At 44.0% G+C, this 27,820-nt stretch overlaps 1 protein-coding gene across 1 annotated transcript; it reads right to left on the bottom strand.

The window, feature by feature from the left end:
* Nucleotides 1–280: 280 nt before the first annotated feature.
* On the bottom strand, nucleotides 281–26,066 carry LOC119171542 (degenerin del-1). Its single transcript, XM_075892059.1, has 15 exons — nucleotides 25,947–26,066; nucleotides 24,973–25,161; nucleotides 23,900–23,957; nucleotides 22,116–22,252; nucleotides 21,761–21,873; nucleotides 18,103–18,263; nucleotides 9,766–9,864; nucleotides 9,083–9,197; nucleotides 8,142–8,211; nucleotides 7,339–7,384; nucleotides 6,265–6,278; nucleotides 5,491–5,563; nucleotides 1,588–1,730; nucleotides 1,447–1,503; nucleotides 281–403 (listed from the first exon to the last, which is right to left on the bottom strand). The coding sequence occupies exons 2-15, from the start codon at nucleotides 25,152–25,154 to the stop codon at nucleotides 322–324; spliced, it is 1,350 nt and encodes a 449-aa protein (XP_075748174.1). The 5' UTR covers nucleotides 25,155–25,161; nucleotides 25,947–26,066; the 3' UTR covers nucleotides 281–321.
* Nucleotides 26,067–27,820: the final 1,754 nt, after the last annotated feature.

Genomic DNA, 27,820 nt, shown 5'->3' with positions numbered 1-27,820 from the left:
CCCTTTGCTGAATTGGTCAGTTGAGAATCCTCCACCTTAGCCGACGGATGAAACCTCTCAGTGGTTATCGCTGTGACACATCATCCAGAATGTAATAAAATTGATACTTTAATTCTTCACCCAACCCAGAAGTAACAGTATTGTTTGAAACCCTCTCTGTTAAAAACACTCACCTCCCATCGCAAACCAGACGCGTGTGCTGCACGGAAAAGCTGTCAATTTCACAAGCCATGTCGAACTGTGTCGAAGTGCGAGAAAGCTGCCTAGTTAGACAAGTGACTGCGTATTCATCAATACATCATGATTTTCTTCTATATACTACTAGTACGACGGTGGTAACAATATCTTCGGGCTACTGTCCGCATTGCGAATGCTACCCCAGTCACCTGGACGTGGATTCGACCTGCAAAAACACCAGAAGATACGAAAGGGAAGCAAACACTGATGCCTTTCTTTTCAATCGCAACCAGCTGCTGTCAAACTACTCAAGCCAATTTCATAGAGTACAGAAACGTTCCTCAAGCAACTTCGAACGTGGTCATCTGCCAATTCTAACTTGCATTGTATGTTAGTTGATGGTTAATTAGCAAGGTATGATTGTACACCGAACATCACGAAAGTGTTTTGTCACTTTTATGCGAAACATATTCCTTCCAAGTAAGGCTAGATTAAGTGTTGTGCTATGTACATATGAATAGCCTTGTGTTTGCTACAAAATGTGCGATGTTGACCTTTGTGCTAGAGGAGTAGCCGGCGCCACGCATTGGCACCAACCTCTCCTTACATACATTTAATTTAAAAAAAGGCTAGATTAAAGATAACACCGCTTTGCTGGTGGTACCGTAATTACGAAATCTGCCGCTTTAACTTGCAGCTGAGCAACAATCTTCGCGAGCTCTATAGTTTATACAGCGCCATTTTTGTCACGTTTAGCTTTCTTGTTGCATCGATAAAAAATATATGCATCGCGTCTATGGCGCTATGGGTGGCTATTACCGCTAAATAAAAAAAGGGTGGAGGGCGAGACGTGTAGAGAAGGTTGTTCAAGCTCCACCAACGTTTTCGGCTATTTGTTGTGTTAACTAGTGACCGGTGGCGCCTAGTGGGATTTATCTTTTCTTTCTTTTTTCTTGTGGCTCATACTCATTTTTATTATGAACCATGAGTGCGCGGCATACCGTGGCGACATTAGACGCTGACAAGCCGAGACCAGAGGTGATTCGTCACGTCAATAATACGTCGTGATTGCACCATAAATATTCTCGACCTTGCGTCGTCATAATGCCGTAATAAGATGACGTCATCCCGTAAAGTTAAGTTTACGATAAACCCTGACTAAATGACACACCGGGACGGCAGGAGACGCCAACAATACGTCTACGGAGACGAGCGCACATGAAGGCTCTCTAGCTATAGCGTTTCGTAACTTGCACACTTCCGACTCACCGCCAAGCGGGGTAGTCACTCGTGGTGAAAATTTGTGGCTGCTGCTCTGCGTTCCTCCTGAAGCAACAAGAATAAGTATAGGAGAAAACAGTTTAAGAAATACAGGTGTTGTGAGTTCATAGCAAACAAGACGCTACTAACATTTCGAAGGCCGCCTTCCTTTTCAAAGCTTTCTGCAGGAAAAAGTCTCTCAGCCATTTTTCCGCATCGGTGATGACAGAGTACAAGGACAGGCCCAGCCACATGCCAATGTAGCCTCCCATGTAACCAAAGGCTTCAATGAGCTGTGAAGCGAAAGTGGCACAGTGAAATAAAAGAGTCACTGGGCAACATTCCTAATTGTCTTGAATGAAACAGTTAGCACAACATCCACAGACCATTTCTACGACCGAAGACGCACAACCGAAAAGACGCTGGGTGCGGAACTAAGACACAAAAGACGATGATGACATCAACTTACCACAGCGGAATGGGGATAACACCAACGGTAAACAAAAATTAAAGAAGCCTGGTGGCAACTCTATGTAGCTGGCTCGTTGTAGCACACTTATGTCGACATTCATGTGCCTGGTCTATTCCTTGGCTTAAAGGGCCGCTCACCAGGTATGATCATATATTACGTCACGCAATCCTGACATCGTGTGCACAATAAGTGTTCATGCATATGCGTCATGCGATCCTCCCACTCGCTAGCCGAACAAGACTAGGAACGGATATGTCTTGCGAAGGCTACACGGGGCGAGCGGCAAGGCTTTCAAGCTCACCTTCTCGCATCAAGGTTTCGTGTCGCTTCAAAACTTAGAAGCGTGGTGGTTTGGGCTAGTTAGTATGACATGACGATTGTTAAAGCGCGAGATCAGAGTGACGACAAATGGACAAAGCAGTAGCGCTCATCTGCTTCAAAACATTGGTTTGCTCATATTCTACTGGACTGATTAGAAAAATTCTTGTGGCACAGTTCTCTTTATTGGGCGTGCAACAACTCCCAGTGTCCGACTAAAATTGGCTGCGCCACCTGGCAAGGGGCCTTTTAACTTTATGTTTCGCGCACCGTTGAGGCTCACCTCAGAGGCCACGTACAAAAAGAAGCTCGTGTCTGAGATTGACGCAGCTAGCTACTCACAGCATATCAGTGAAGACAAACAATTATTTTTCATTCAATATTCTGACAGTTATTCAGCTCCTATTTTAAGTAAACCTACGTTCTTATGTCATCTGTATCAGATATAAGACTTGACTTCAAGCAGAACCATAAATTTTTATCTTTACACTACTTCAAGCAGAACCATAAATAACCATCTTTACAGTTTAACTGTTATGCTCTATGATCAGACAGCAAATTATCCTCATTATCCAACATGAACACAGCAAGATACATAGAGAGAAAGATACATAAATAGCAAGTGCGATCGCAAACAAAACATTTGTTGCAAGTTAGCGTTGTGTGCGTGTCTTTCTTTTGTGTCCTTATCGTGGTGGGCCATAGTCATATGAATGATAAATAACCAAACACAAAAATATTGAAAACTAAGAGGTCAAGCATAGTTACGCGTAGCATTGTAGAATATAGTAAAGGGTGAAGACCTAGCCAAGCCCGGACTAGTAAGGTGCCCACCATCTCTGCTGTGACCCAGACTTTCGTGACTAAGTGCATGGCGCGCTAATTTTTCATAAAACTTTTTATCAATATTCGCAAACCGGAAGTGCTCGAACGTATAGACGGTTTCGCCAAAGCCATGCCGGTCTCTAGCAACATTGTGCGGTCACCGGGAACCATTGACCCCCGGAAACTTCGGGTTTCGCTTGTTTTTGCGTGGTTTTAGCGTTTGTTGCTGGCCGCGGCTGCTTGTGTTCTGATGTTTTATGCGGATTAAAATTATTCTGATGAAATTATTTTCAGCAGCTTTCTTACCGAAAACAGCCGCCGATTGGAACCACCTTCCCTCTTCCGTTGTATCAATAACAGACCCTTTGTTATTCAAGACTGCAATTTCTCAGCAATGCTTGTAACTATACGCAGTTTTCATTATCTATCTTCGTCTTGTATGTGCTTGAATTCTTATACATTTTTAGTTGACTTATGTTGCTTTCCTGATTTGCGCATCTGATACTTGTTTCTTTATTTTGTTTTTTTTTCTTGTGTGTTATATATGTTGTACCCACCCCCTCTGTAATGCCCTACGGGCCCTGAGGGTATTCTAATAAATAAATAAATAAATAAATAAGCGTTGGCAACTCGAGCACAGCTGTGTCAAGCCAGGACGCAGTTTACATGCCTAAATAATTTTATATGCTAGTCAAAACGTTCTGACGATAGAAAGAACGCCTGCATTGCAGCGATCACGGGAGAAAACTGGATTGCCACTAAGAGCGCGTAGGTTTGTTCTGCATTTCATCGAAGGCAATGCAAAGTTCAGCGCAGACTGATGGCACAGAGGTGATACTCAGACGTTAGACTAGTCGAAGGCGCCCGGTTACTGGGAACACATCATGCGGTCACTGTCGTGTTCCACCCGTGGCACATAAGTGTACTGACGCCGGAAATGGGCAGCATGCAAAGCATAAAAGCTAACACTGAAAATCCATCGCAAAGGTGTTTATTTTATAGGTTGAGCGATATCAATTATGTGCACTGTTCGAAACAACACGGGACGCAAAGTACCCACGCCTAACATGAATCGCCGCACAGTGTACGTCGTGGTGTGCACGTTTCATTGTCGTTGCATTTTTTTTAAAGTGACTCCGGTGAGCGGCTTCTCATCTGTGCGAGCAAATGACTCATCGCCTGTCTTTTTGTCGCTAATGAACATCGCATTATCGTTAATGTATTTTTTAGGTGTGAACATGGACTGTTAATTTGGGCAGGTTCAACTTGAAAGTTTTATTCATGAATAGCTTACTCGTGAGAAAACCATAATAGTTAGCGTGACCCTGCAACCGCAGTTGACGTCATCGCATCAGCACATTTTATAATTTATCAGTCACATGAACTCTTCAAATCACGAGTGATTTCGATCACCACTGATCTTTTTATAAGGTGCCCGGTGTGGCACAGGCACAGAAATAAGCATTTTATCCTGAGGTTGTATGCTTAGACGAAAACACACATATCAACAGGAGGAAGGTCTCCAGTTCTAGTCGAAAAGCTGAATTGAACAACTTCACAATGAAACGAGGGACTTTTTCTCTGCATGTCGACGATGTGGGTGCGCTTCGAAGACGCGGACAGGGAAAAGACAGGTGTGCGCTGTCAATGCCCAGTCCGCGTCTTCACAGCGCCTCCACATCGTCGCCATGCAGAACCAACTGGCCCAATTAAGTTCGCTGACAAACTTCTGCTGCGGTTTATGCATTTTCTATTGGTATTGGAGCGCGACCACTATCAGAGTTAACACGGAGCAGGGGGCCGCGCTCATCGGAACGTCACGACGGATATTTTGCGCGGCGCCGATCGACCACGCGAGCAGTGAGCCCCTTCATGTATCCGCTAGACGTTGCTCCAAACACATCCGAATTAACACGCTAGAAATAACAGAGCAGCAAGCTGAACCACACCACGAAAACACCGGAACCATTGAAAAAGCATTGGCGGAAGTGCCCCACCGAAAGTCTGCTGGGGTAGGCCGTTTGGCACGAGCCAGTTTGTTTACAAACACCGAAACCATCTATAGAGAAACAAGACTGCTAATCGGTGATGATGCGACTAACAAAACTACGGCTCTAAAGCCGGGGATGACTAAAAATAATAAATGAAGACCTGTGATTACTTAACTATATACCACAAAGGTACAATGATGTTGGGATGTCGCTTACTATACAGTGAAATCTAAAGAAAGTGAGATGCACCGTTCGTGCAACTCAAGTGGCTCACTATTTTCCACCCCAATTAAACTTGGTCCCTATTGGAGATTCCTTTGGATCTAGCGCGAGCTGGTACCAGCGTGCTTGGCAGGAATTTTCGGAGTGATTAAACGGAATGAATTCAACGAAAAAATTATTGACCAAAAAAGACACGGTGGCATGGTTCTGTTGTCAAGATCTTACCGTCAGCTTTGGCTGGTACTTGAAGATCTTCTGCGAGTCGGAGGAAAACTTCACGTAAACCAAAAACGAATTCCTGCAATACACGCCGCAGTGGTTCGTCACACAAAGGCAAGTTAAGTATAGTATACACCTAAATAAAGTGCAAAGCAGTACTCTCGCAAGGTTTAAATTTATTAAAGAGTATTCTGTCTGCAAGAATGAATGAGCTAACCAAAGTAAGCGCACAACTTCCTAACGTCACCTTTTAATGTATACATTTGGCGCACAGATATTTTGTTTTCTATAAAGTCGTGTGCATGCATGGTTAGCTTGACGTTACGTTACCGCACCGCCTTGCAAGAAGACAAAAATAAACTAGCTCATTAACTATTCGGCAGACAACAGGCCGGTTGGACTTCTGTAGAGTCTTGAAAAAGAAGCTGTGCTCAATGCACTTATAGATGATCGTGACCCCGCGCTTTTGCAATACGGCATCAAAGGCTCTGCCCTCACACCACACTAGCACCCTTTGCATTAATTAGCGACCCTGTATCGCGAATGTATATTATGCCTGAATCTGACTTTCGTAATAGACGAACAAAAAGTACCGGTATCACCTTTATATTGAACCGATGTCTGTCTAGACCAGGTCTTTATCACTTATGGTCGTGTGGACGTTAGAGTGTCTAGAAGAGCAAATAGGCTGACAAGAGAAAGCATGGCAGGTACAGAGCTTGACCATGTGCCCATTAGACAGAAGAGTGCGGTGAAGATCCACAAGTAGTGTACACCTACCTTTCCTTCTCTTTCTGAAAGAAACAGACACAGAAATTTTTTTAGTCGTTGCGCACAACTCTTAACTGTGTTTTTTTTCCTCAGTGGAGGACATGGGACATATATATATGTAAAAAGATGTTCTCTATGGTGAAAACAGCCCGAGTAGAAACTACGTGGCTACATTTATTATTAAAACATTTCAAGTAAGTGAGCCAAGTCGTCGAGCCGAATGCTGAGTGCACACTTTCACATGTAGCCAAATCAAGAGTAGTTAATTTACTATAGTTACGCATCACAACACACTGCACAAGCTTTTGTCTTAGCGGCTTGATCGCATAGTTGGTAAATATGCACCTTGTTGATTTTTCTATATTCAAAAATATATCCTCACATATGACTTACCGCGCTTGGCATGTGCCTCATTTGTGTATCAATTTAAAATTTTCGTAATATTTATGGGTTATTTCTTTACTATACCTGCACGATGTACTCATGAAAGCACGCAATTCTATCGGAAGCAGGGGGGTTTACGCGTAGATGACCAAGAAGTTATTTCGTACTGCAAAACTACATTTCATGTTGCTTGGTGCATTTATGACGCACGCGTACTTAAAAGCAAATATTTCTTTATAGATTATGTCGGACGTGGTGTTAGGCCGATTTCATTATCGAGAACCAAGCAACACGAAATTGTTGCTTGGTTCTGGATAAGTACGCATGCGTAATAAAACGCACTTTGGCTGAATAATTTACCAAAATCCGCCGAAAATTCAGCCTCTGAAATGGTGAATCTCACATTATTTTATACGATTTTGAGTCAAATGCAATTTTATGCAATAAAAAGTGATTAGGAGTACGTAATCATAATTAGGCGATATATGAATGACTAGGAGTACGGAAACTTTCGTAGGTTGTGTTATGGGGATCAGGAAATATTTCACCTGTTTGAAACTAAAGCTTGCTCATAATAAACACCTATTCAACAAAAATTATTTCTTCTACAGTTTGATATGTTAACGAAAAAAATACGAACGTTATATTCGTGATACAGTTAAATCCCATTAAACAGCAAAGCTTGTTCGCCCGACTTACCCGATCCTCTCCTAGGCTTGTAAGACGCACATCGTATGACGTTTCTCTGAAACACGCCACTCGATTTATTAAGAAGGGCTTAAAGCTTGTGGTAATAAAATTCACGGTGATAGCACTTCTAGTCTTTCTTTGCAACGTCAACAACCCGGATATGGAACTATATACGTTCAAGAGCAAAGCACGCTAATTCATCATCGACAAATATTCTGCTTTAAAAAAAACAGAAACATCGCATTGCCACGTGGTTGGGATGGTAGCGAATTTGGCAGTCAGGTGGTTAAATATAAAATGCTTCATTGGACGAACTACTTGTGTTCAGAAAGTCAAGCAGCACTCTCAATACAACGATAGCGTCGAGTATGGTTGGCAATCATCAAACAATCTGATCAACGGTGGAGTACGTCACCTTTTTTGTACATGTGGGTGGTGCAATACTCCAGCGTTTTCGCTAATGATCACGTTAGCTTGTTAATAAACTTGACTACTCGGGTAATGCGCGAAACCCTATCAGAATATTCTAACACAATCGAAGAGTTTCTCAACAATTACGGTACAGCAATAACTTTCCAATTAGACGTAATTCGAAGATTACGTGCTCGTGCTACACCATCAGAAATATGTGTTTTAATTACTTTACTACAGTTTAAGAAACAAATACTATCTTCCATGTTTTGCTTGGATTAGAAGCTTGTTGGTTTTACTAGCTTGCATCTAAATGAAAACGAGGCTTTTGAGCAATCTTTCTTTTTAATTCCTTCTTCCTGCAACACATACGCATTGCTAATAAACGAATGTTTTCTTACTCGCATGGCGCTCCACATTTCTTCATGCACTTTGTTACTGTCTTGTTTGTAATTTGTTTGTCACAGATGGCTAGAAGAGAATGAATACATGGTAACAAAATATGCACTCTGCAACAAATCCTTTGTGGCTGAACAATGAATGCGTTGACATTGTTCCCTTGGTTAACATTGATCACTTAACAGCCCTTGTTTTTCTTGAATTACTTTTACTTTTCATACAGCAGACATTGTGCTACAAAACCCGTGGCAATCTAAAAATGAGAATTGGTGCCTGGGATTTACTACTACAGTATAGCGTTCACATCGATTCCAGGACCACCTAAAGCACACGTATGGCTAAACTCCGAGCAACTTTTGTTACAGCTGGGCAAGCCTAGCTTTAAGCTTGACCGATATAAAATATGTTGAGAGTGGCAAGAGAGGTTGGTATTCTAGTAAGCATGTAAAAGACGAATTACACGGTCATACTATGTCCCCTGCTAGCTTCCGCGTAGTTGAGAAGAAATACCTATAAGGCATCAGGCGGAAGCTAGCAATTTGTTTATAGTAAAACCGGAACCATTATGCTTAAAACTGAACGATAATTAAAATTTATTGACTATTAAGGTACGCAGGTAATTAAAATGCATGCAAATTTGGCAACCAAGATGTCTCTTGGGCTTCATATTGGTACTTGAGACTTAACAAAATAACATCTATTTGCTTCACTACAAGGCACTCTACGACAGAAAGGCTTTTGTACAGTAAGTGGTATATCTTTGAATGTTATCTACCATTGTTGCTTTGCATAGCTCTTGATTAATACTCATAACAATTAAGCATAGGGTACATAAAGAATTACCCACCAGCGTGTTTATATGACAGCGATATAGGAAACAGGAAGAGGTAAATAAATAGTTGAGCTGAGTTTCACCAAGTTCAACCACACTCACGAAACTCACCCGTGTTTTGATAGCCACACGTCGGCACGTTAAAGTTGGAGCCATACTCTTGCAAAGGCCTGATGCAGTTACACAATTTAATTTCTTGTTTTATGAGGCACTCTTGAATGCACAGCTGCCAAGCAAAATAAACCAAAGAGAAAAATAGTGAGTTTCGCCACAAGTATGAGGTAATGAATGCTATAAATAACAAATATAAATGCTGCAAGAAGCATAAGAATAACGGCTAACTTCTTTAAAATCCGATTTCCCATAACTCTGCAGAACGCTGTCAAAAAAGAATGGGGCTGCTCCAGCGAGCGAAGTGATTTTCCTGCTGTCTGTGGCCTCAACGTGCAAATGTAGGAGCCGTCTACTGATACCTGCAGAGACAGCCACCACGTCCTTTTGATCAATGTTCCCACTTGCTGCCCGAGCAATGCAACCCTCCACCGACACCTTCTCACGCTCGTTCGCAGTCTTTTTCTGCCTCCTTCCTTCGTGCTACTGCAGTACTGTATACTTTTTCAATATTATCAATGATTAAGCCTGCAAAAACGTGTTGTTGCAAATATTTTATTTTTGTTTTTCTTTCTTCACTTGACCCGTTTGGTAAGTTTTTACCCACCTTCTGCTAAATTTAGAGTTAGTGACTGTCGACGCACCAGCAGTCTTATAGCAAATGAAACGAATGCATCACGTACGTCTTGAGTCAGGTAACCCAGGAACTCGTCCTTCTTCCCGGCTGCCTTGTAATCCGAACATCTCAATGCGAACGGAGGAGGTAGACGACGAACTGTTTGCTAAAAAAGTACAGAATGCGAAACAGTGGTCATGTAAACGAAGGCAGCCTAATGTGGAAACAGCCAAAGGAGTTTTGCTATGCGTTGTGCTTTGATTTAAGTTCAAATTACACGGAGCTAGCCAAAGGTTAGCAAAACAAGTGTAGTGGAGCGCACCGAGACTGATGAATAACATTCATCCCTACGTGACGATGACCCCGTATTTTTACGGAGGGATGAAGTGAACGAAGACGAAGAAACAGAGAAGCGGACAGGCACGGGACTGTGTTGGTCAACCGTCCGGACTCTTTCCTGTCTTTTCGCGTGAAATATGCGTGACCAACCACGTAACGCGCGAGTGTGCTGAAAAGCACGGGTTGCGGCAGTAGCGAGCAATATTTCCAACGTGGTGGCAGGTGAAGCACACCAGGCGGTTGTCCAGAGTTCTCCGCTTAGTCGGATTGGGGTAACGACGAGCGACCCAACGGCTTGGGGGAAACGATAGCAGCAGGTCATTCGCTAACTCTGAGGATAGCAACAGAGCACACGGAAGTCACTCCAATATTTGCAAATTTCTGACGAACGACTGCAGCTGGAGGTATTGACGAAAACCTCTCGTAACCTTTCTTTGCATACGTCCCAGCTGGTGAGTTTTTCTTCGTTGTTGTCATACCACACCTTTGTCATGCGTCTCAAATGAATGAGGACGACACATTAGCCAGCTGAAGTGTGGGATCCAATCTGTTGGGTACATTCACGCGTTCAAACATGACCAAAAAATATTCAAAGTGAACGCCATAGGTACCTCGGAATGTGCTGAGATCCTCGGGCGGCACGAAAACGTGGAGACGGTGATGTTGATACGAAAGGCTCAACGTTAGTGATAGTCGGATTCGGGAAAGCGGTGCAACGTCCGTTGCGGAGCTCTGTTGCCTGCTTATGTACCCCGCACTTGCACCAATATGGTATGAGGTTAGTTGCGTATACTTTTGCATTAGCAGACCAGACAAGAATCAGGATGGCTGACCAACACACTCGTGCATGATGATGATGATGATGATGATGATGATGAATCCACAGCCATGGCTCGTAACTACTCAGGGGGATCTTATCTTGAATAGGAATTAGCACGGTTAAACAAAGCTCCCGTTTATGCTGAAATATTTCTGCAGGAATAATGAGAACACAATCAAAAGCTCAATTCTTTTAGTTTTATTAAGGTAGTTACAAACTGCATCAAAAACGTTCTCGTGGCTGAAGCCATGATTCGAAGCACCGAAGGAAAGTAATTTTTTTTGTGTGTGTGAAGTTCAGCCCCAGGCTGACGAATGGGATGACTAAAGGTCTTTTTCTGAGCAATTAGTATCAACGCATTGATAAAAATAGTGCTCCATTGTTTCTTAGTTGCATAGCAGTGATACTGCCAGGCCAGCCTTATGTGAATAGTAATTTAGCGGAGGGACATGACATCAAAATCTGGTTATTATTGATTTCAACTGTTTTGTAGGACACCAATGGATTTCCCAAGAAAATCTTAAGTAGGTAAATTTCTGTGTTGACATTATTACTTCCATAGCGTCTGCACGAAACTGAAGTTTTCTGTATCTTGTCACAGTTATAGTGGCCACTTCGGGAAGGACTGATCGTACTGGACCTTCCAATGCTACTCTAGTCAGATTGATTGATATGTGGTGTTTAACGTCCGCAAACCACGATATGGTAATAAGAGACGCCATAGTGGAGGGCTCCAGAAATTTCGACCACCTGGGATTCTTTAACGTGCACTCAAATTTGAGCACACGGGCCTCAACATTCTCGCCTCTATCAGAAATGCAGCCGCCGCGACTGGGATTCGATCCCGCGACCTGCGGGTCAGCAGTCGAGTACCTTATAGCCACTAGACCACTGCAACGGGGCATGCTCGTGCTAGAAAGTCGGCAATTTCAGTTACCTTTAAGCTGCAATGACCAGGTACCCATACTAATTTCAGTAGCTGCAGCTGACGAGGGACTAGCATAAGGAGCGTCTTTAAGGCCACATATTTTGTTGACGTCGTAATCGACGTGCATACTGACAGGGAATCCGTGATTATGATCGCGTTACAGGCATTCAAAGGTAGCTTTCGCAGTGCTAAAACTATTGCCAACAGTTCAGCTTCAAAACCGGGAATGATATCCAGTAGTCTTAATGAATAAGGCCAGTCAAGCAAATATGACTATATACCTACACCTGTCCTTTCATCCGTTACTGAAGCATCTGTGGCTATAATATTATTCGTTTCTGCATGTGCAAGATGATCCTACAGTCAGCTAATTAAGACCTTATAGAATTGTAATTTGGGCTAAAAGGGGAAAATCTTATCAAATTTTATTTTAAGATTCTGATTTGTAACCTGCGCTGCAATCACATCTCAAATTTTCACACTTATTCTATCTAGTTGTTTCTGGACAAAATTAATCTGAGGTGCTCAACACCGGGACCAATGGGCAAGAAAAAAGGTGTCTGGGTCAATTATAAAAGCATATTTAGATCGTCTTGGCGCATAGCTATAAAATTTCAGAAATGCCTGAACCGTTAGGATATGGAAACGACAAGGCAATGTAGGCAATCGTGCGTCCTGACACAAAAAATTGTTTGTTACAAACTTAGGAAGCCCTAGACACAATCTCAAGGCCTCTTTTTCCAGCATAACCAGAGGCTTTATTTTGTAAGCAGGGCCATCTGAGAACAATACGCACCCAAATTCTACTATTGGTCGCATATAAATTTTATATATCACCACCATTGTGCTTCTGCCTAGACCATATTGACAGCTGCTTACTCTGCGAAGAATTCCTAAGGCGCGTTGACTTTAGTTGCCATGCTTTCTATGTGGGAAGTCCAGTTTAGCTTGGCATTATAAATTACTTCCAAGTATTTAAGAGATTCCACCTGTGGAATGGGCTCTTGTTAATAACATATTGAAGTTGAGATGGGATCTGCTAACGGGAATATCAATACTGCATTCTTATTTACATTTAAAGTCATGCGAATTGCATCTAGCCATCTCTCAAGCATATTCACATATCTCTGTAGATTTTGATATGAAGAATATATGTCACTATGTGCCGAGAAAAATGCAATATCATCGGCATATACAAACACCTTAACGTCCTGGTAATGCGGAATTGTGCTCACTAATATGTTAAATAGAACTGGCGATAATACAGCGCCCTGGGGACCCCACGAGTTTGTTCGCACTTTGACTGACGATGTGCAATTTTCCTGAAAACAATAAAACTCTCTTCCCTCGAAAATTTCTTCACCCACGCCAATATGTATTTGGGGAGATTATGGCTCTCCAATATGTCTAACAAAACTGAATGTTCCACACTATCATATGCCTTTGGTATATCTAATGTCACTAGTGTCGCATGTTGTCTCCTTCTGCGAGCAAGTTGAATGCGGCTTTCTAAATCTGCGTGTACACGCCAGATTGAACAATCTGTTCTGAAGCCAATTTGATTTTGGTTTAATATCAAATTTTCCTCCATTCCGAATACAATTTTTATGAAGCATCCTCTCAATGAGCTTCACCTTATTAGATGTAAGAGAAATGGGTCGAATGTTTTCTATGGCCTATCCGGATCCTTGTCTTTTTTTCTATCGGCACTATTTTGGCTTATTTCCCCTCATACGGAATCCAGGAATATTTTAAGAAATAATATACGGTGCTAGGTAGGTCACATGGTGATAATTTGAATAATATTTTTAATATACCAGCTGTATTTCTATCTGAACCAGGATCTGAAGAGAGCAAATCTTGTATCACTTGTTCTAACTCTTCTTCTGTAACTTTAGTAACTTCCATCGTTAACGCTGGTTTTTTGTAGATCGTGAGGCTCAGTTGATTTACATCTACACTCCAAACTTTTAGCTTTGATTTTTAACAATTTCTTTGTTTCTTCGAAGGGCATAATCTCAAATTCTATATTATTTGGTGATGTCAACATTTTACGCGATCTCATGAACCTAAACAGCGCCTATTTAATTGTTGCTAGGTTTTGAAAGGTAATCATAGTGTTTTCTATCAAATTGTTCCTTTGTCAAGGAGACTGTCCGTTTAAAACTTGCAGCGCAATACTTGTAATCAGAACAGTTTTGGGGGCACTGGTTATACATAAGTTTTTTTCCAAGCTGCCTTTCTTCGTCGAAAATCCCGGGCACAGTCCGAGTTCCACCACGGACTATAGGTTGTGGTCTTTGCTGATTCAGCAACAAATTCTGCTTTTTCATATGTTATTTTGATCAGTGCACTTAGTCTCGTGGCTTTCGTATTGTCTTTCTCTTCAGAATGAGTTGTCAAAGCAGATGCCAAATCTTTTTAAGTTTGTTATAATTAATAAAAACTTGAGTCGGAGAGCCTGACATTGTGATTTGGCAAGCGATCTCGAATATTATAGGCAAGTTACCGCTGTTAGCTGCACAATCCCACACACTACACGACAAAGTAGTGAGTGATGAACTCACAAAACTTAGATATAAGGCTGAACGAGACCTATCACTAATATAAGTAGGCGTTCTTGAATTCAGGCAACACAAGTTGTTATCCGCTGTCCACTCGCACAATCTCTTACTGCATCCATCAGTTCGGAAAACTTAACACGTATGATGAGAATTGGAGTCGCCGACCATAATTTTTTTTGATAACGAGATGTCACTGCAGCGTCTAAACGTCGAGTATCTATTACACCTTTGGGAAAGTATATATTTACCTCCAAAAAAGGCATGCAACCTGGTAAGGTTATTACTAAGGCGAGAGTTTCATTGTCAGGTGACATGAGCTTATATGCAATTTTTGCCTTGAGACTTATTTTATTATAATGAAAAATGGCATATCTCCACCTTTCGATAAACAATCTAGACGGAAGGATCTGAATCTATTAAATTGAAAAGACTGCTGCATTGAAAGCCAAGTTTCTCGTAGTGTAATATTATCTGGAGAAACTTTCGATGCCAAATATATCAGATCAAGTGCTGCAGAGTGAATCGATCGGCAATTTCAATGAAGGATTTCAAGAGACCCTAATGCTGCTCTAAAATAGCTTGAGTGATAGTCTTGCTTAAATATTTTTTTTAAGAAAATCATCTTTAGACAGGATGTTCTTCTGGTACTTGTTTCTATTTTTGAATTGACAGGTGCGATGCCTTTTTTTTTGTACAAAGGGGATTTCGAGCACTTTAACGATCGGGAATCCGTCTCCATTTCATCTGAGTCTTCCACTTCAATCGTGGTAACCTCACATTGAGACACACTACCTTCATCTACTGCATATGTAGCTTCCGTAGCCTGCTGTGGCGTATCAGAGCCATACTCTTTTGAAATCTCAGTGGAGTCACCAATGCGAGGTGGTGCACTGAGATTAATTCCGCAACACCAAACATTTGAGCAATCTGGTTCGAGAGAATCTGGGCCAAAGACACACAAAGTTTACCATCGATGCGCTCCATTGCCTTCTCCACAGCCTTCTGAATTGCTTCCGCAATAGGGACAGGGAGAGCTTCCATTGTTGGCATATTACGAGCTGTAACACCGGCGTAGACTAGGGTTCGTGCTTGTATTTCAAGTGCAGCTTCCTTTTGTGAACACCATCTTCGTTGCAGTCAGTCAGTCCTTCGACGAGGTTGCCATGAACAATTAACTTACGAAGTTGTCAAGCTTGTTCACCACGTCACAGAAACAGGCCACGAGGTCAAGTTTCAGTGGCTTCCTGGCCATTGTGGGATCAGTGGCAATGATTCCGCAGACAACGCGGCTCGCACATCGCACCAAGAAGAACACACCCTTCCGATTCCTTTGTCAAGGTCTGACGCTGCAAAGCAACTTCGTCACCTGGCACGCAGTTTGAGTCTGCAGGAGTGGAACACACCAAGCATAAGACATACGAGACTATACCAAATAAACCCTCGACTGGAACTTTGACCTCCATCCGGACTTGGTCGACGTGAAGCTTCACTTCTTTGTCGCCTTTGGTTGGGGGTTGCCTTCACAAAAGCATATAGAACCCTCATCGGATTGACCGACAATGCGGAACGCGACGTCTGCTGCACCAAAGAAGGCATCGACCATCTGATATATGATTGCCCTCGATTTGCCTCTGAAAGACAGAAGCTTTCGAACGCATTGCGACAATTGGACCATCGGCCACTATCTGTGCAGATGCTACTGGAACACCGTCATCGCCTTTCGTCGGCTCAAAAAGCAGTCAAAGCTGTCTTGTGCTTTTTGAGGACTACAGGCCTACGTGACCACCTTTAACTTTTGTGTAGTGCCACCGCTGCATACGCGCCAGTCGATTGACTGACAATCCTCCTTTTTTGTTTTTTTTTCTCTCTCTCTTTCTCTTCTCTTTCCTCTCTCTCTCTCTCTATCTCTCTCATCTTTATGCCCTTTTCCTATTCCCCCAGCGTAGGGTAGCAAACCGGGCATGTGCCTGGTTAACCTCCCTGCCTTCCCTCTTGTTGCTTATCCCCCCTTCTATCTTCGTTCTACTGTCTCTATAATTTGCAGTTCACGTACCTTTGCCGAACAACTAGAGCTATCGGCAGCATGAGCTTCGTTACATAGGCAACACTTTTCTTCATTACTCTGACGCTCGCTGAAATTGTGACCTTCCACTCATACTTTACACCTGACCGCAGACCTACAATCTTTCATGGTGTGACCATAACGCCAACAGTTTATGCATTAGAGTGGACGAGGGGAGAGATGATCTACTCTGTAAATTAAAGGCCAAGTTTTAATTTCTGATGGTCGGACTGATCCCGCAAAGGTCACAATTACCGACTCAGTTGGTATTTTGTTCTTATCAACCACCCGTCCACACCGACAGACTGAAATACCACCTGCTGACGAAAACAGCTCTATTACTTCGGAGGGCAACCTGTTCGCATCGACGCCACGCACTAGATCTCGGGTAGATGCTAAATGTGAAGGTATGAACGTGATCACCAGCTGGGATGCAAACATCGAGAACTTCAGAAGATCTATGACACAGGACTGGTCTGGCGAAAAGCACAGCATGCCTCCTCTGACGAACTGGCGGACCTCCGTTATAGACTGGAAATTGGCCATCAGTGACCGTAATTCCACCTGAATGATTTTCGGGTTTTTCATCCGAATGATGCCGTCATTGGTTGGGACTAGAGCCACTGGAACAGATGATATGCCGTTGCGCAAGAAAAGATCTACCTGCACCTCATTCGTGTTGTCTTCGACCTCGTAATAAAAAGAATAGTTTACTCGCACATTATAAACACAGGCCACACAGACTAAACTCGAACGCCACACAGGCTACTAAACGCCATACAGGTCACCAACTGCACGAGTGTCTTTCCGAACGTCGTCGTTTTCCTTCACTGTCTACCAAAAGGGCACGTGCATTTTTAACATTCGGATCCATGGAAGCAGACTAAAGGAAAGTCCCTGGCCCAGGCGAAGAAAACGGCATCTTGTCTGGTCTGAACTGCACAAAAACACTTATCAAACAACTATTGCAGTGTAAGAAACGATGATAGACCAATTAAACAAACAACAGCGACTTAATTCTAGGCCACACCCCGATAGCAAGCGAGCAAGCCTCGCTGCTTCTTCTTCACTTCCGTGGCGTGACTCACTCAAATGACCATCACTTGGCCAAGGGTGGGCCGACCATGGGGGCAGTGCGAAACCAGGCGAGGTGCGAAAGGCTTTCGGAGGGGCACGTGGTACATTATTCCATCGGCTGAGCAGAAAAGGGCAGTTTTCGCACTTGAGCCATCGTGGGCGATCGCACAGAGTACTCTGAGTGTTTTCTCTTTTTAGATGAAAAGTATCTTATGGCGGGGGCTGTGTCCCTCGTTTCCCCACTCTTTCCCCACGGAGTCCACGCAGTGCGCAGCTGTCGCACCCCCTGTCATGCGCCCTGCTCCGGGGAGTAGAGGACTCCTAGAGGAGGGGCTCCAGGAATGCTATGGAGTGGCGCGCACGACAGGGGGTGTGACAGCTGCGTACTGCCGCGATGAGTGCCAGCGTCATTGCCGCTGCCAGTGTCAGTGGTAGCGCCAGCGCATGCTCTCACTTATTTACATACACCACCTCCCGCTCCAGTAAACCATCTCTGCTTCGCACCCACACGTGGTTCTCTTTAGCGGGGGATGGTGTAATCTTTTTCGGTTAAAATACCGTACGATCAAATCGGCACTGGAATGAAGGCAGTCATTTCATAACCAGAAACATACCTGTGCCACGGAGACTGTGTACGTGAGTCCCGGCTTGACTGTGATGGACGACAGTCTGTCTGGTGGACATGTCTCCGACCTGTGGATGACGAGTGGTAGTTTGTCCGTGCTCTGCAGCTGCAGGACTTTGCTGGGCGACCACGCGGCACGAAGAGAGAGCTCTGCAAAAACACTGCACTCTTAAAGCAATATTTCACCACCAGCTACGACATGGTCCGACGCATCATCAAGCGTAACGCATCGACCGAGTGATGTGAGCGTAATAATAATTCCTGTGGGCTTTTACGTATGCGTCGAAACTACGATATAGTTATAAGGCACGCTGTACTTAGAGACTCCATATTCAATTCATGCACCATAGGTTTTTCAACGTGTACGGAAATTACAGTCCATGGTTGTTCTTTGCATTTTGACCCCATTTAAAAGTGGCTGCCAAAGCCATGAATCGAACCCGCACCCTCGAGCTTCGCAATACGGCACATTACGTGCTTATCGACCACGGCGGGTCGATGTAAATGTCCGCCACAGTGGTATATTGGTCACGGTGCTCGGCTGCTGACGCGCGTTCGACCCGACCGTCGCTTTTCGATGAAATCGAGATACTCAAGGTTGTAGGCTGTGCGAGGCCCGCGCACGTTAAAATAAATACACGCATGTTCAAAGTTTTCGGATCTCTCCGCTACGGCATGCCTAATAATTATATCATGGTCTTGGTTCGTAAAACCACAGATGTCAACAGCGGAGCTCTTCAAAGCAGCCATACTATATAATTTGGTATACGTACGGAATAACAACAGTTTTCATCCTGCCGGTGTCTTTCTGAGGCACATGACTTGTTTTCTTGAGCTTCCGCAATAAGGTCTCCCCAAGGTCGCATAAAAGAAACTAGGAAAAGCCAGCTTCTTTCAGTCGGTTGGTTTGAGAGACAATACTTCAGGAAATCTTGTCAGGGCACGAAATTATGTGTGTTCTTCATGGCGGCAAGAGCAACGGGACGTTTAACCAGTGGTGTGCCTCGGAAAAACCCCGGCAGGACAACAACTGCTGTTATTCCGTACGTACATAAAATGCCCCATAAGATTAAAAAGGCAGCCGGACGCGCAGTTGTGAGTGCGATGTTCTTTAGCGCCAACAATCTTGGACGCCTGGGCGAGCGTCTGAACGTGAGCAACGAAAATTTTAGCATGTGCAGCAAGAATCACGCCATGCATTTTGTGTTCTGCAATTGTGGCATCGTGTTGACGTGTTTACCACATTCGTGTGTACGTACGTGTTTACATCGGCCAGTATCAATGATCGCTTGTGAGAAGAGGCGAACAATTTGAAGCAAAAGCCGGGCGGCAACATGGCCTAACACTGTGCGACTTGTGTTTGTTCAACTTGTGGTTTTTTGATCAGATCGTCATCAGGAAATATCAAGACCAGGTTATTCGGGAAATTCAAGAGAGATCGTCTATAGAAGAGCTCTAACGCAGTTGTGTTAGCATGGCCTCTGTCACACTCTCGAACAACTAGATGGCGTTTTTGCAAAGCCAGTGGTATTTATTGTTGCTCTTGCTTTTTGGTTTCTACATTTTGAAGGTCCTCTATTTTTTCTGTTTCACCTTCATAGGACTTCTGCATATATACCATTTTACCTTTCGACGACTTCCGTCATTGAGCCGCATTTCTTGTTTTTCACTCCTGCTGACACATGCTGGCCAGCTTTTGTTACACCCTTGTTCATTTCACGTACGTCACCCTTTTCAACCTGTTGATTTTGACTTTGAGAGCATCATCGTCCTTCGCGAAAAATCTTGCGTGACATCAAGTGCTTTTTCTTTGTCAATCAGTTTTCACGAACGCGCTAACATTGCCTGTAATTGTTAGAGCGAATGCGAAAAGAGAGAGAGCGAGTAAGAGCGTAGAAATAAGAAAGAAACTGATAGCCCAGTTCTCAAGCATGTACAGTGACCATTTCATGAAGGAAGAGACTACATATTAGAGGCCTAGCCAGGGCGTAGCACACCAGGCCCTTCCCCCACCCCCCTTCCGAAGTTCTGTTGCGCCATGGCAGAGAGAGTGAAAAATGACCATTCAAGGTGGTGCCCCTCCCTAAACCAAAAATGTGCCCCCCTCCCTTCCACCCCCAATGAAATTCTGGATACGTCCCTTCTTCATATATGGCGTGTGTGTGTTCCAATCAATGCCACTTCGGAGTAGCGCTCTGTGTGTCATCTTTTTGTCCCCGCCTTCGTGTGTTTGGCCGTTTTCATAATGCTGCTGTACTAACTAACTCAAAGTGAGAGAGAAGAAAAATTTCAGAAAGGTAGGGAGGTTAAGTAGACTAAGTCCAGTTTGCTACCCTACACAGGGGAAAGTGAAATGAAAGAGAAAAGAGAGAAAAAGGAGGAGATACAGATAACACACACCGTACACACAGTTCAGGTTTCACAGGCGGTCGCACAGTGACGTTGCCCTCAAGAATTCTAGAAGGGCTCGTGAAACTTTCTGGGTTGAAGTAGGTGAAGGCCACGCTCCCAAGATCTTCTCGAAAGTAAAGGGTCGATCAGCCAGTCTCCTTAAGGCACACTGAAGAGTGCGGCGATCTTCTTCAAAATCTGGACAATTGCACAGGACATGGGCGAGAGTTTCTACACAATTGCAGCTATCACAGTTGGGGAAGTCAGGCATACCAATGCGGTGATTTAATGAATGGGTGAAGGCAACGCCGACACACAACCGATACAGCATTGTAGCGTCCCGTCGCAAAGTCTTTCATGGAAGCTGTAATTAGACTAATGAAGTGAGGTTCTGTGGGCCTCGAGGGTAATTTACTGGAAGATTCCAATGCATAAGTGTGGTATTATGCACGATGCGGTGAAGCTCTTTTGCGGCATCAACTCTTGACAGGGGTATGAGCAGTGTGGGTGCTCCGTCGTGGGCACAACGGGCTGCGTTGTCGGCGAGGTGGTTACCACTAATCCCCCAGTTATCAGGCCCGGTCTCCAACTTAGCATCTCTTCGTACTTTGACTTCCGGAAAGTCATGACCTCTTACCGGTTGAGTGCTTCGTCATTGCAAGTATTGTTAGGCTGTGAAACGTTTGGTCTTAATGCGGCAAAGAAAATTGAAAAATGAGCTGAAGTCGATGCTGATGACAGCCAACAAATGTCATCGCTCTTCTACATCATCATCTTACCAGCGAGGTTCCGTGCCTTTTTTCTTGTTTGTGTCGTCGACTGCGTCAAAATACACGCGACCACAGTGGTTGCTATCGTTTCGTATTGGCAAGTGCTATACACGTTGGTCTTGTTTAGCACTCCCACTCAAGAAAGTTCAAGAGGTTTGTAATAACCTTCAAAGTTCAAATAGGCCGCCTCAGATACCTCCCCTCTCCTCCATGCTTTATTGTACGTGTAGAGAAGAAGATTATGTGCCGCAGTGGGTCATGCCCTTAGCGAGAGGAGCCGAGCGCAAGCTGTTGTCCCGAGCACTGTGATTCCTGGGTCGGTTGCCGCCTCCCGCTTTCCGCATCAATAGACCTGCTTTTTAATCAGCCATGCAACATTGTTCCATCCAAACATTGTCTGAAATTAACTGAAAGTAAGGCGAATAGCTGCAAAGCTAAAGAAAATTATGCAACGTGCTAGTGGTGTAGAGAAAACGAAGCACGCACCCCACGTCCAAGGAACTTTGCATTTATGGAATCGGTGATTCGGGTCCGCCCACTGGTTGGCATCGACAGTGTAGCACATGGAAGCAGGAGATCGGAAATACGTCATTCTCATCCTGCAACGTAATCAATGAGAAATCGCGATTGTCATGACAGTTTTCTTTTTCTTTGTAATCTTACAAAACGCCTTCGGTTTATCTAAAGAGGCCTCCTAAGCCATGCATATATTTTCGCCATCACTTCGTGCTGCAATCAGGTCGACGTAAAGGCGTTTTTTTTTCATACGTATATGTTATACTGTTGAAGACAGGCCTGTACGTTATTTTTGAGTTAGCAGTGGAGCCACGGAGCTACTCACACTTCGAGGCAGTTAAAGGAGAAGCAAGAGCTGACAGTGGAGCGCATGCTGCAACGGAACAGGTCCCGCTGTTCCAAGGCGATGCGCTGCCGCATCTCCGGCTCGAACTGGATATGGTAGACGTCCTCAGCCAATGTCTGTGAGCAGTAACGAATCAGTCATCACTTAACTGACGTCATGAGTAAATCAGAGGCACGCAACCCAAATATGAATGCAATTGCTAACTATCACATTATATCTGCGTTGATTTCATCATTATGTCGCCCCACGCACTTTGCTTAAGGTACACGTAAGGGAATCCCAGGTGGTCGAATTTGGTCCTCAGTCCTCCACTTCAACGTGCCTCAACCACATCGTGGCTTTGACGAGTTGAACCCGATAAATGTTGTAATAATACGCCCCAATGCATGGCCACCACAGTTTTCCAGCATTTCAGTTCATGCAACAGCACCGCACCGTATTTACACTACATAAATGAAATTATACGTGTAAAAACTGACATATAAGAAACCATCTGAAAATAACTGCGGTGTATTGCCCCTTCAAAAAGAACGCCATACGATTTGGATGGATTTTCGGTGCTGCACTCAGCGATAAATTCACAGGTTCTTATATGAATGGTTGTTGGAAGTACGGATATCAGAGCGATGATTGAAAGTACAGAGTAAGGCTGTAGAGGTAGCTAAAGTGGATGCCAGGGCGTCTTACACCCGTATCCTCGACTCAACTTCCTCCCTTCACTTGACAGAGTTGAGCACTGCGCCACCGCTCGGCTGAAAATGACGCTGCGCTACTCAAGAATCGCAGCAGATTATTGCTTATACGCAGTGACTTGCCGTGCCTAGAGACGGCGCTCCCATCGGCTTTCTAAAGTGAAGGTGAAGCGCTGAGTGAAGGGACGTCCTAGAATACGGGGGTTAGTCCACCATCTCGAAAACAAAATATTGCAAAAAACGGAGCCCCCCCCCTTCCCCAAAAAAAAAAGACGAAGACACAGACAATGCTTCTACGCCGTTATCTGGCCACATTGGTATCCACTGCCGTGACTCTGGCTGCATTCCTGCATATCAGCAATGCACGGTTGTCAAGCGTCATCGGGACCTGCTGACACGAGAAATCTCGGAGGCGTTGTAAATGGAAAGGCTGAGCAGCGCGTACGTCAGCAGGCGTTCGACTGCCTTGACAAGCAAGAAAAGTTATGTCAATATTCATGGTCAGCCATGATGAATCTCATATTTTCTTATTTCTTTTTATTTATCATTGTTCCCTCTTTCTGTCGTTCAGGACTGCGCAAATATATAGTGCGTGGCGTTGACAAAACAAACCTTCTCAGTCAGCGCTGTTTGTGTCTCCCTTTTTCTTGTTCTCCATCTTTTGCGCCGTTTTTATTCCGAAATTGCGAAACACCTCCTTATTCTCGAATCATCATGCCCATAGCTCTACCATTTCACCAGAGAGGACAAAAATGCACTATTGTTTGTTTAAGAATGATCGTATATAGTAGAGTACGCTTCCTCAGCATCTGTCGTTAATTATACCTCATAGGACACACCAGACACTTCTGTATTCTCGCGTGTGTGAGCGTTCTGTAGACTACGTCAAGCCTTACTAATCCCAATTTTTGCAAAAGTATACGTTTTGGTGACCACTCGAAAGTACCATAGCATATAAAGACAGATGACTCAATATTCTATGTAACATTAGCTCGCAGAATTAGTACGCGATATATCGTGGTTTTGGGGCGTTAAAACATGAAAATTGTTATTATTGTTAGCATTAGTTACCTGAGTTTCAACAGTGCACGCTTTCGGGTACAGCTCGCACAACCGTGATGCATTGATCCTGCACAAAACATCGTGAATAATGCAGTATGATTAAAAGAAAGATAGTAAATCATTGTAAGAAACGCAAAACAGGACAACGAGACAAAACAAGACGCCGCCTTGTCTCGTTGGTAGACTAAGTAACCTTTGTCATGCAGTTATCCACTCATACTTTACAAATTTTCAAAGATACGATCTCAGACTTGTTGGTCGGCTGCGGCGTAGCCAGGGGGGGGGGGCAATTTTGTGTGCCGACTTTTTTCAATTTTGCTTTTATCAGTATACACGCACACAAACAAACGCACGCACGAACACGCATACTGGTTCTTATAACTTATACGGAGCAGCTTAACACAACAGGTACCGAGTATAAGAATAGACACGCAGTGATGGCAGTTTAGGTCTCTGTTCTGTGTCTTTATACATTGTCTGCTTGTTTTTACTATTAATACAGTGCCATTTTATAAACAATACTTGTCGTAAATAAATAGCTGGAAGCTAGTGCTGCGTGTGACCTTTTATTCTCTGTCCAGTCGTGTCGTGCTGCTTCGTGTAAATCATAAATGTTATTGAGAAATTCCCTCACTTGAGTTAAAGCAGGGTAGAAAACACATACTCTCCCAATATGAAAGTTCTGCATTGAGACAGAATGCTGTAGCCCTTAGCTTTTAAAGTCGTTTCACATGTGTTACCTGTCACGTCGCAACGTTTATTTTGAGTGGGTGGTACTCGATGCGTCACATACTAGGTGACGTTAACACGTAAGTAAAACAGGGCAGACATACAAGGGAGGGGGGGGGGTCTTGAAGAGGTTGATTTTGTTTGCTGGATCCAAAGTTTCGAAGGTGGCACTGTCTTCTGCCTTGGGGACAACAAAGGCACTTGTCCAACCCTTTGTTCTCGTGGCACTCCTGTGAAAGCATATTACCCTACTACGCAATTGAAAGTGCATAAATAAGCGCTGACCAACGCTCCAGCGATTTCCAGCGATGTCAGGCCACACCACGTGACAAGTGATGAGCCAGCAGACTCACCAGCTCTCGACGCACACGGTCAGTCCCGGAAACAGTATGTTCTGGCGCACTTCCTCGATGATGGTCACCGTGAACGGGTATCGCCGATACATCTCGATGATCTCCGACGTTTGGTACAGGAAGCCGCTCATGCAGAACAGCCACACCAGCACCCGCACCACCGTAGACGAGTGCAAGTTCATCCTGGAACTGAAATAGAAGCAAACGGTGGCTACGGTCACATGTATATGTTACAGTGTACACTGAACTTACACTAGCCGTGTAAAGCTTAAGAAACAACGAAGCAGGTTGATCTTGGGGCTTAACGGGACCTTCCAGGCTGATGCTGTAGGTATTTCTTTGGCGTAGACAGAGTAGCATTGAACCACAACCTGTCACAGATCATGCAAGACCGGCCTAACTCCAGCGCCAGGAATGAGGTTGCAAATCTGGATTTGGCCCCCCCGGTAGGCGCTTACTTTTGTCGCTCGTGCTCGGCTGGCGCCAGGCAGCCACGCCGGACGAACTCGGCACAGCGGCTGCGCGAACCGTCCCCCTCTGTGGACGTGTCTTGGCAGCGGCTTCTCCTCGGCGCATGCGCCGCTGGGCCAGGTTGAATCCAAGTGATGCGCAGCTGTAGCTTTGTCATTGACGAGGAATGACGTGGATGAATTTTCGTGGACACCCGAAGTTTTGAAGTTTTATTATTTCAAGTTTTAAGAGCCTGGCTCTATAAAAAAAGGACGAAGCTTGCACTAAGCCGTGCAAGGCTTAAACAGCGAAGCTGGATGATTTTGAAGTCTAATGTGGTTGCTTCTTAAGTTGTTGCTAGTCTTTTGCTAGCTCATTGGTAATGCCGCGGTGCTTTTGTTTTTTTTTTGTTTTTATGATGCTTCTCAGCACAGAAATGTCCTAGTTAAACAACCGACAGACAGCTAGAGGCAGAAACTCGCTCTGAAACCGAGTGTTGGTATACCGCTTATAATGATACGTACACGTCGTCGTTCAAGAAGGGCTTCCGTCGCTTCGAGGTATTCTCGCAGCTGCCCTTGCCTTCTCCATTCCCTAGTAATCTCTCATTGTACAGTGCCAATTTTTATGAAGCATGTGGCCTGCACACTCTGGCGTCTGATGGCTGCGCGTTCAAGTGAGAGCAAGAGCAACCACAGCCTCTTTTCGCGTCATCTCGTGGCGAGGAAAACAACCATTCATTACTTATACGGAACCAGCGGCAAAACTGCAACCCCCTTTCTTTCTAAGGCGATAACGCAAGAGGCCGATACTGGCCTTGAAAGGGAATGGGGTAGCAATCTTGCTGCTGGTTCCATGTAATCAATGACTGCTTGTTTTGCTCGGCGCGAGACAGGTGCGTAGCCAGGGGGTGGCACACCGGGCACGTGCCCCTCCCCATATTTCGAGATAAAAGAAAATAGAGATCGAGAGACGGCCATTTTAAGGGGCCTCCCAAAATAAAAGAGGCTATAGTTGCTCTAGCTCCCACTTGAATGCGCACTCTCGTGTTCCCTTTCATGAAAATTGACAGTTTACGTACCACTGAAGCATGCGACCACTGTGTTTATTACTGGGTTAATTCCAATGGTTTATTAAAGCGTTTCTCAATTAGTGGTTACATCTCCATAAAAATTTGAAACTGAGGTTTGGGCGCATCTGCCTCTTTCATTCTCAGCCGACTGTTTCTGGGTAGTGGAATTTGCCCAGTTTTGGAGTATACTAGTTGGTATCTATTCATCAGTACTTATTTCTCGGTATCTTTCCACTTATTAATCAATAACTATATTCATTATTATCTATTCAGTATCTATCTCGCGGCATGAGTGGCTGTCGGCATTGTGCTGTTCATTCTTAGTACATTCTCCGAGTTTGTTTTTATCTAAATGTACGAAACACGATTTTATAAAAGCATCATGCTTCCATACAATAAATTTAGTTGAAAGTTTGCGCTTGCGCTCTTATGGTTCAGCCTTCGTCTTCTAAACAGTGCGCAATAACGTAGCGATAAATTGTACAGTTTTTGTGGCGCATACATGTTCATGGTGATGATAGCTTCTGTACACACGAAAGCGTTTATGGTCGGTTTAAACAGCTGCACTATTAAAAACAAACTAGCCCAGCTGTAGACCTTGCTAAAAGCTTCGCAGTGGGTGCTAACATTTATTTAATGCGATGACTTGATGCTCACAATGACCTGCCTTTGGTTCCCAAATTTGCAGGTACAAAATAGGAAGTTAACAGTTCCTGGAATGAAACATCAGGGTTGCATTCCACTACATCAGCCATTATCGCCAAAAACATGCATGGCTGTAACAATGCACATTTAACAGAGCAAGTCCGACTGAGAAAATGCATGGGGCACATTTGGCGCCCGTTTTAGGAGATCAGGCACATCCGCTGCCCCTCATCTATGGCTACTGCGCTTTGGTCGAATAACACCATACAAAATCTGATCTCCAGAGCGTTTACCTCTTGCGTTTGGTGTGGCTGTTTGCTACCTTTGGACACATGCACAGCTACGTTACGTTGTACATTATGATAAATTTAGAAATTAAAAGTCGGCATATTGAGCTACGTAGAACACTTTTACTTTAGGATGTCAGTATGGGCATGCTGGTTTTGCACACTTCGATATACATTTCTTCCTTCAATTTTATTTTTATCCTAACAACCGATTGATTGGAAAGGCGTAGCCATCGCCAAGTAGAGGCGACGACTAAACTTCATTGTATGGTCTATACATTATCACTTGTGTTGGTTTGAAGTTGTTGGTTTAAGGTCACACTTTGCCAGTGTTATAACATTGCGTAGTTAAAGTAGTATTGATAAACTTACGACATTGTATTACGTTATTTTA

The sequence above is a fragment of the Rhipicephalus microplus genome, chromosome 4 (genome assembly GCF_043290135.1).
Source record: "Rhipicephalus microplus isolate Deutch F79 chromosome 4, USDA_Rmic, whole genome shotgun sequence".
NCBI lineage: Eukaryota > Metazoa > Arthropoda > Arachnida > Ixodida > Ixodidae > Rhipicephalus > Rhipicephalus microplus.
This window is presented reverse-complemented; position numbering and strand designations above follow the sequence as displayed.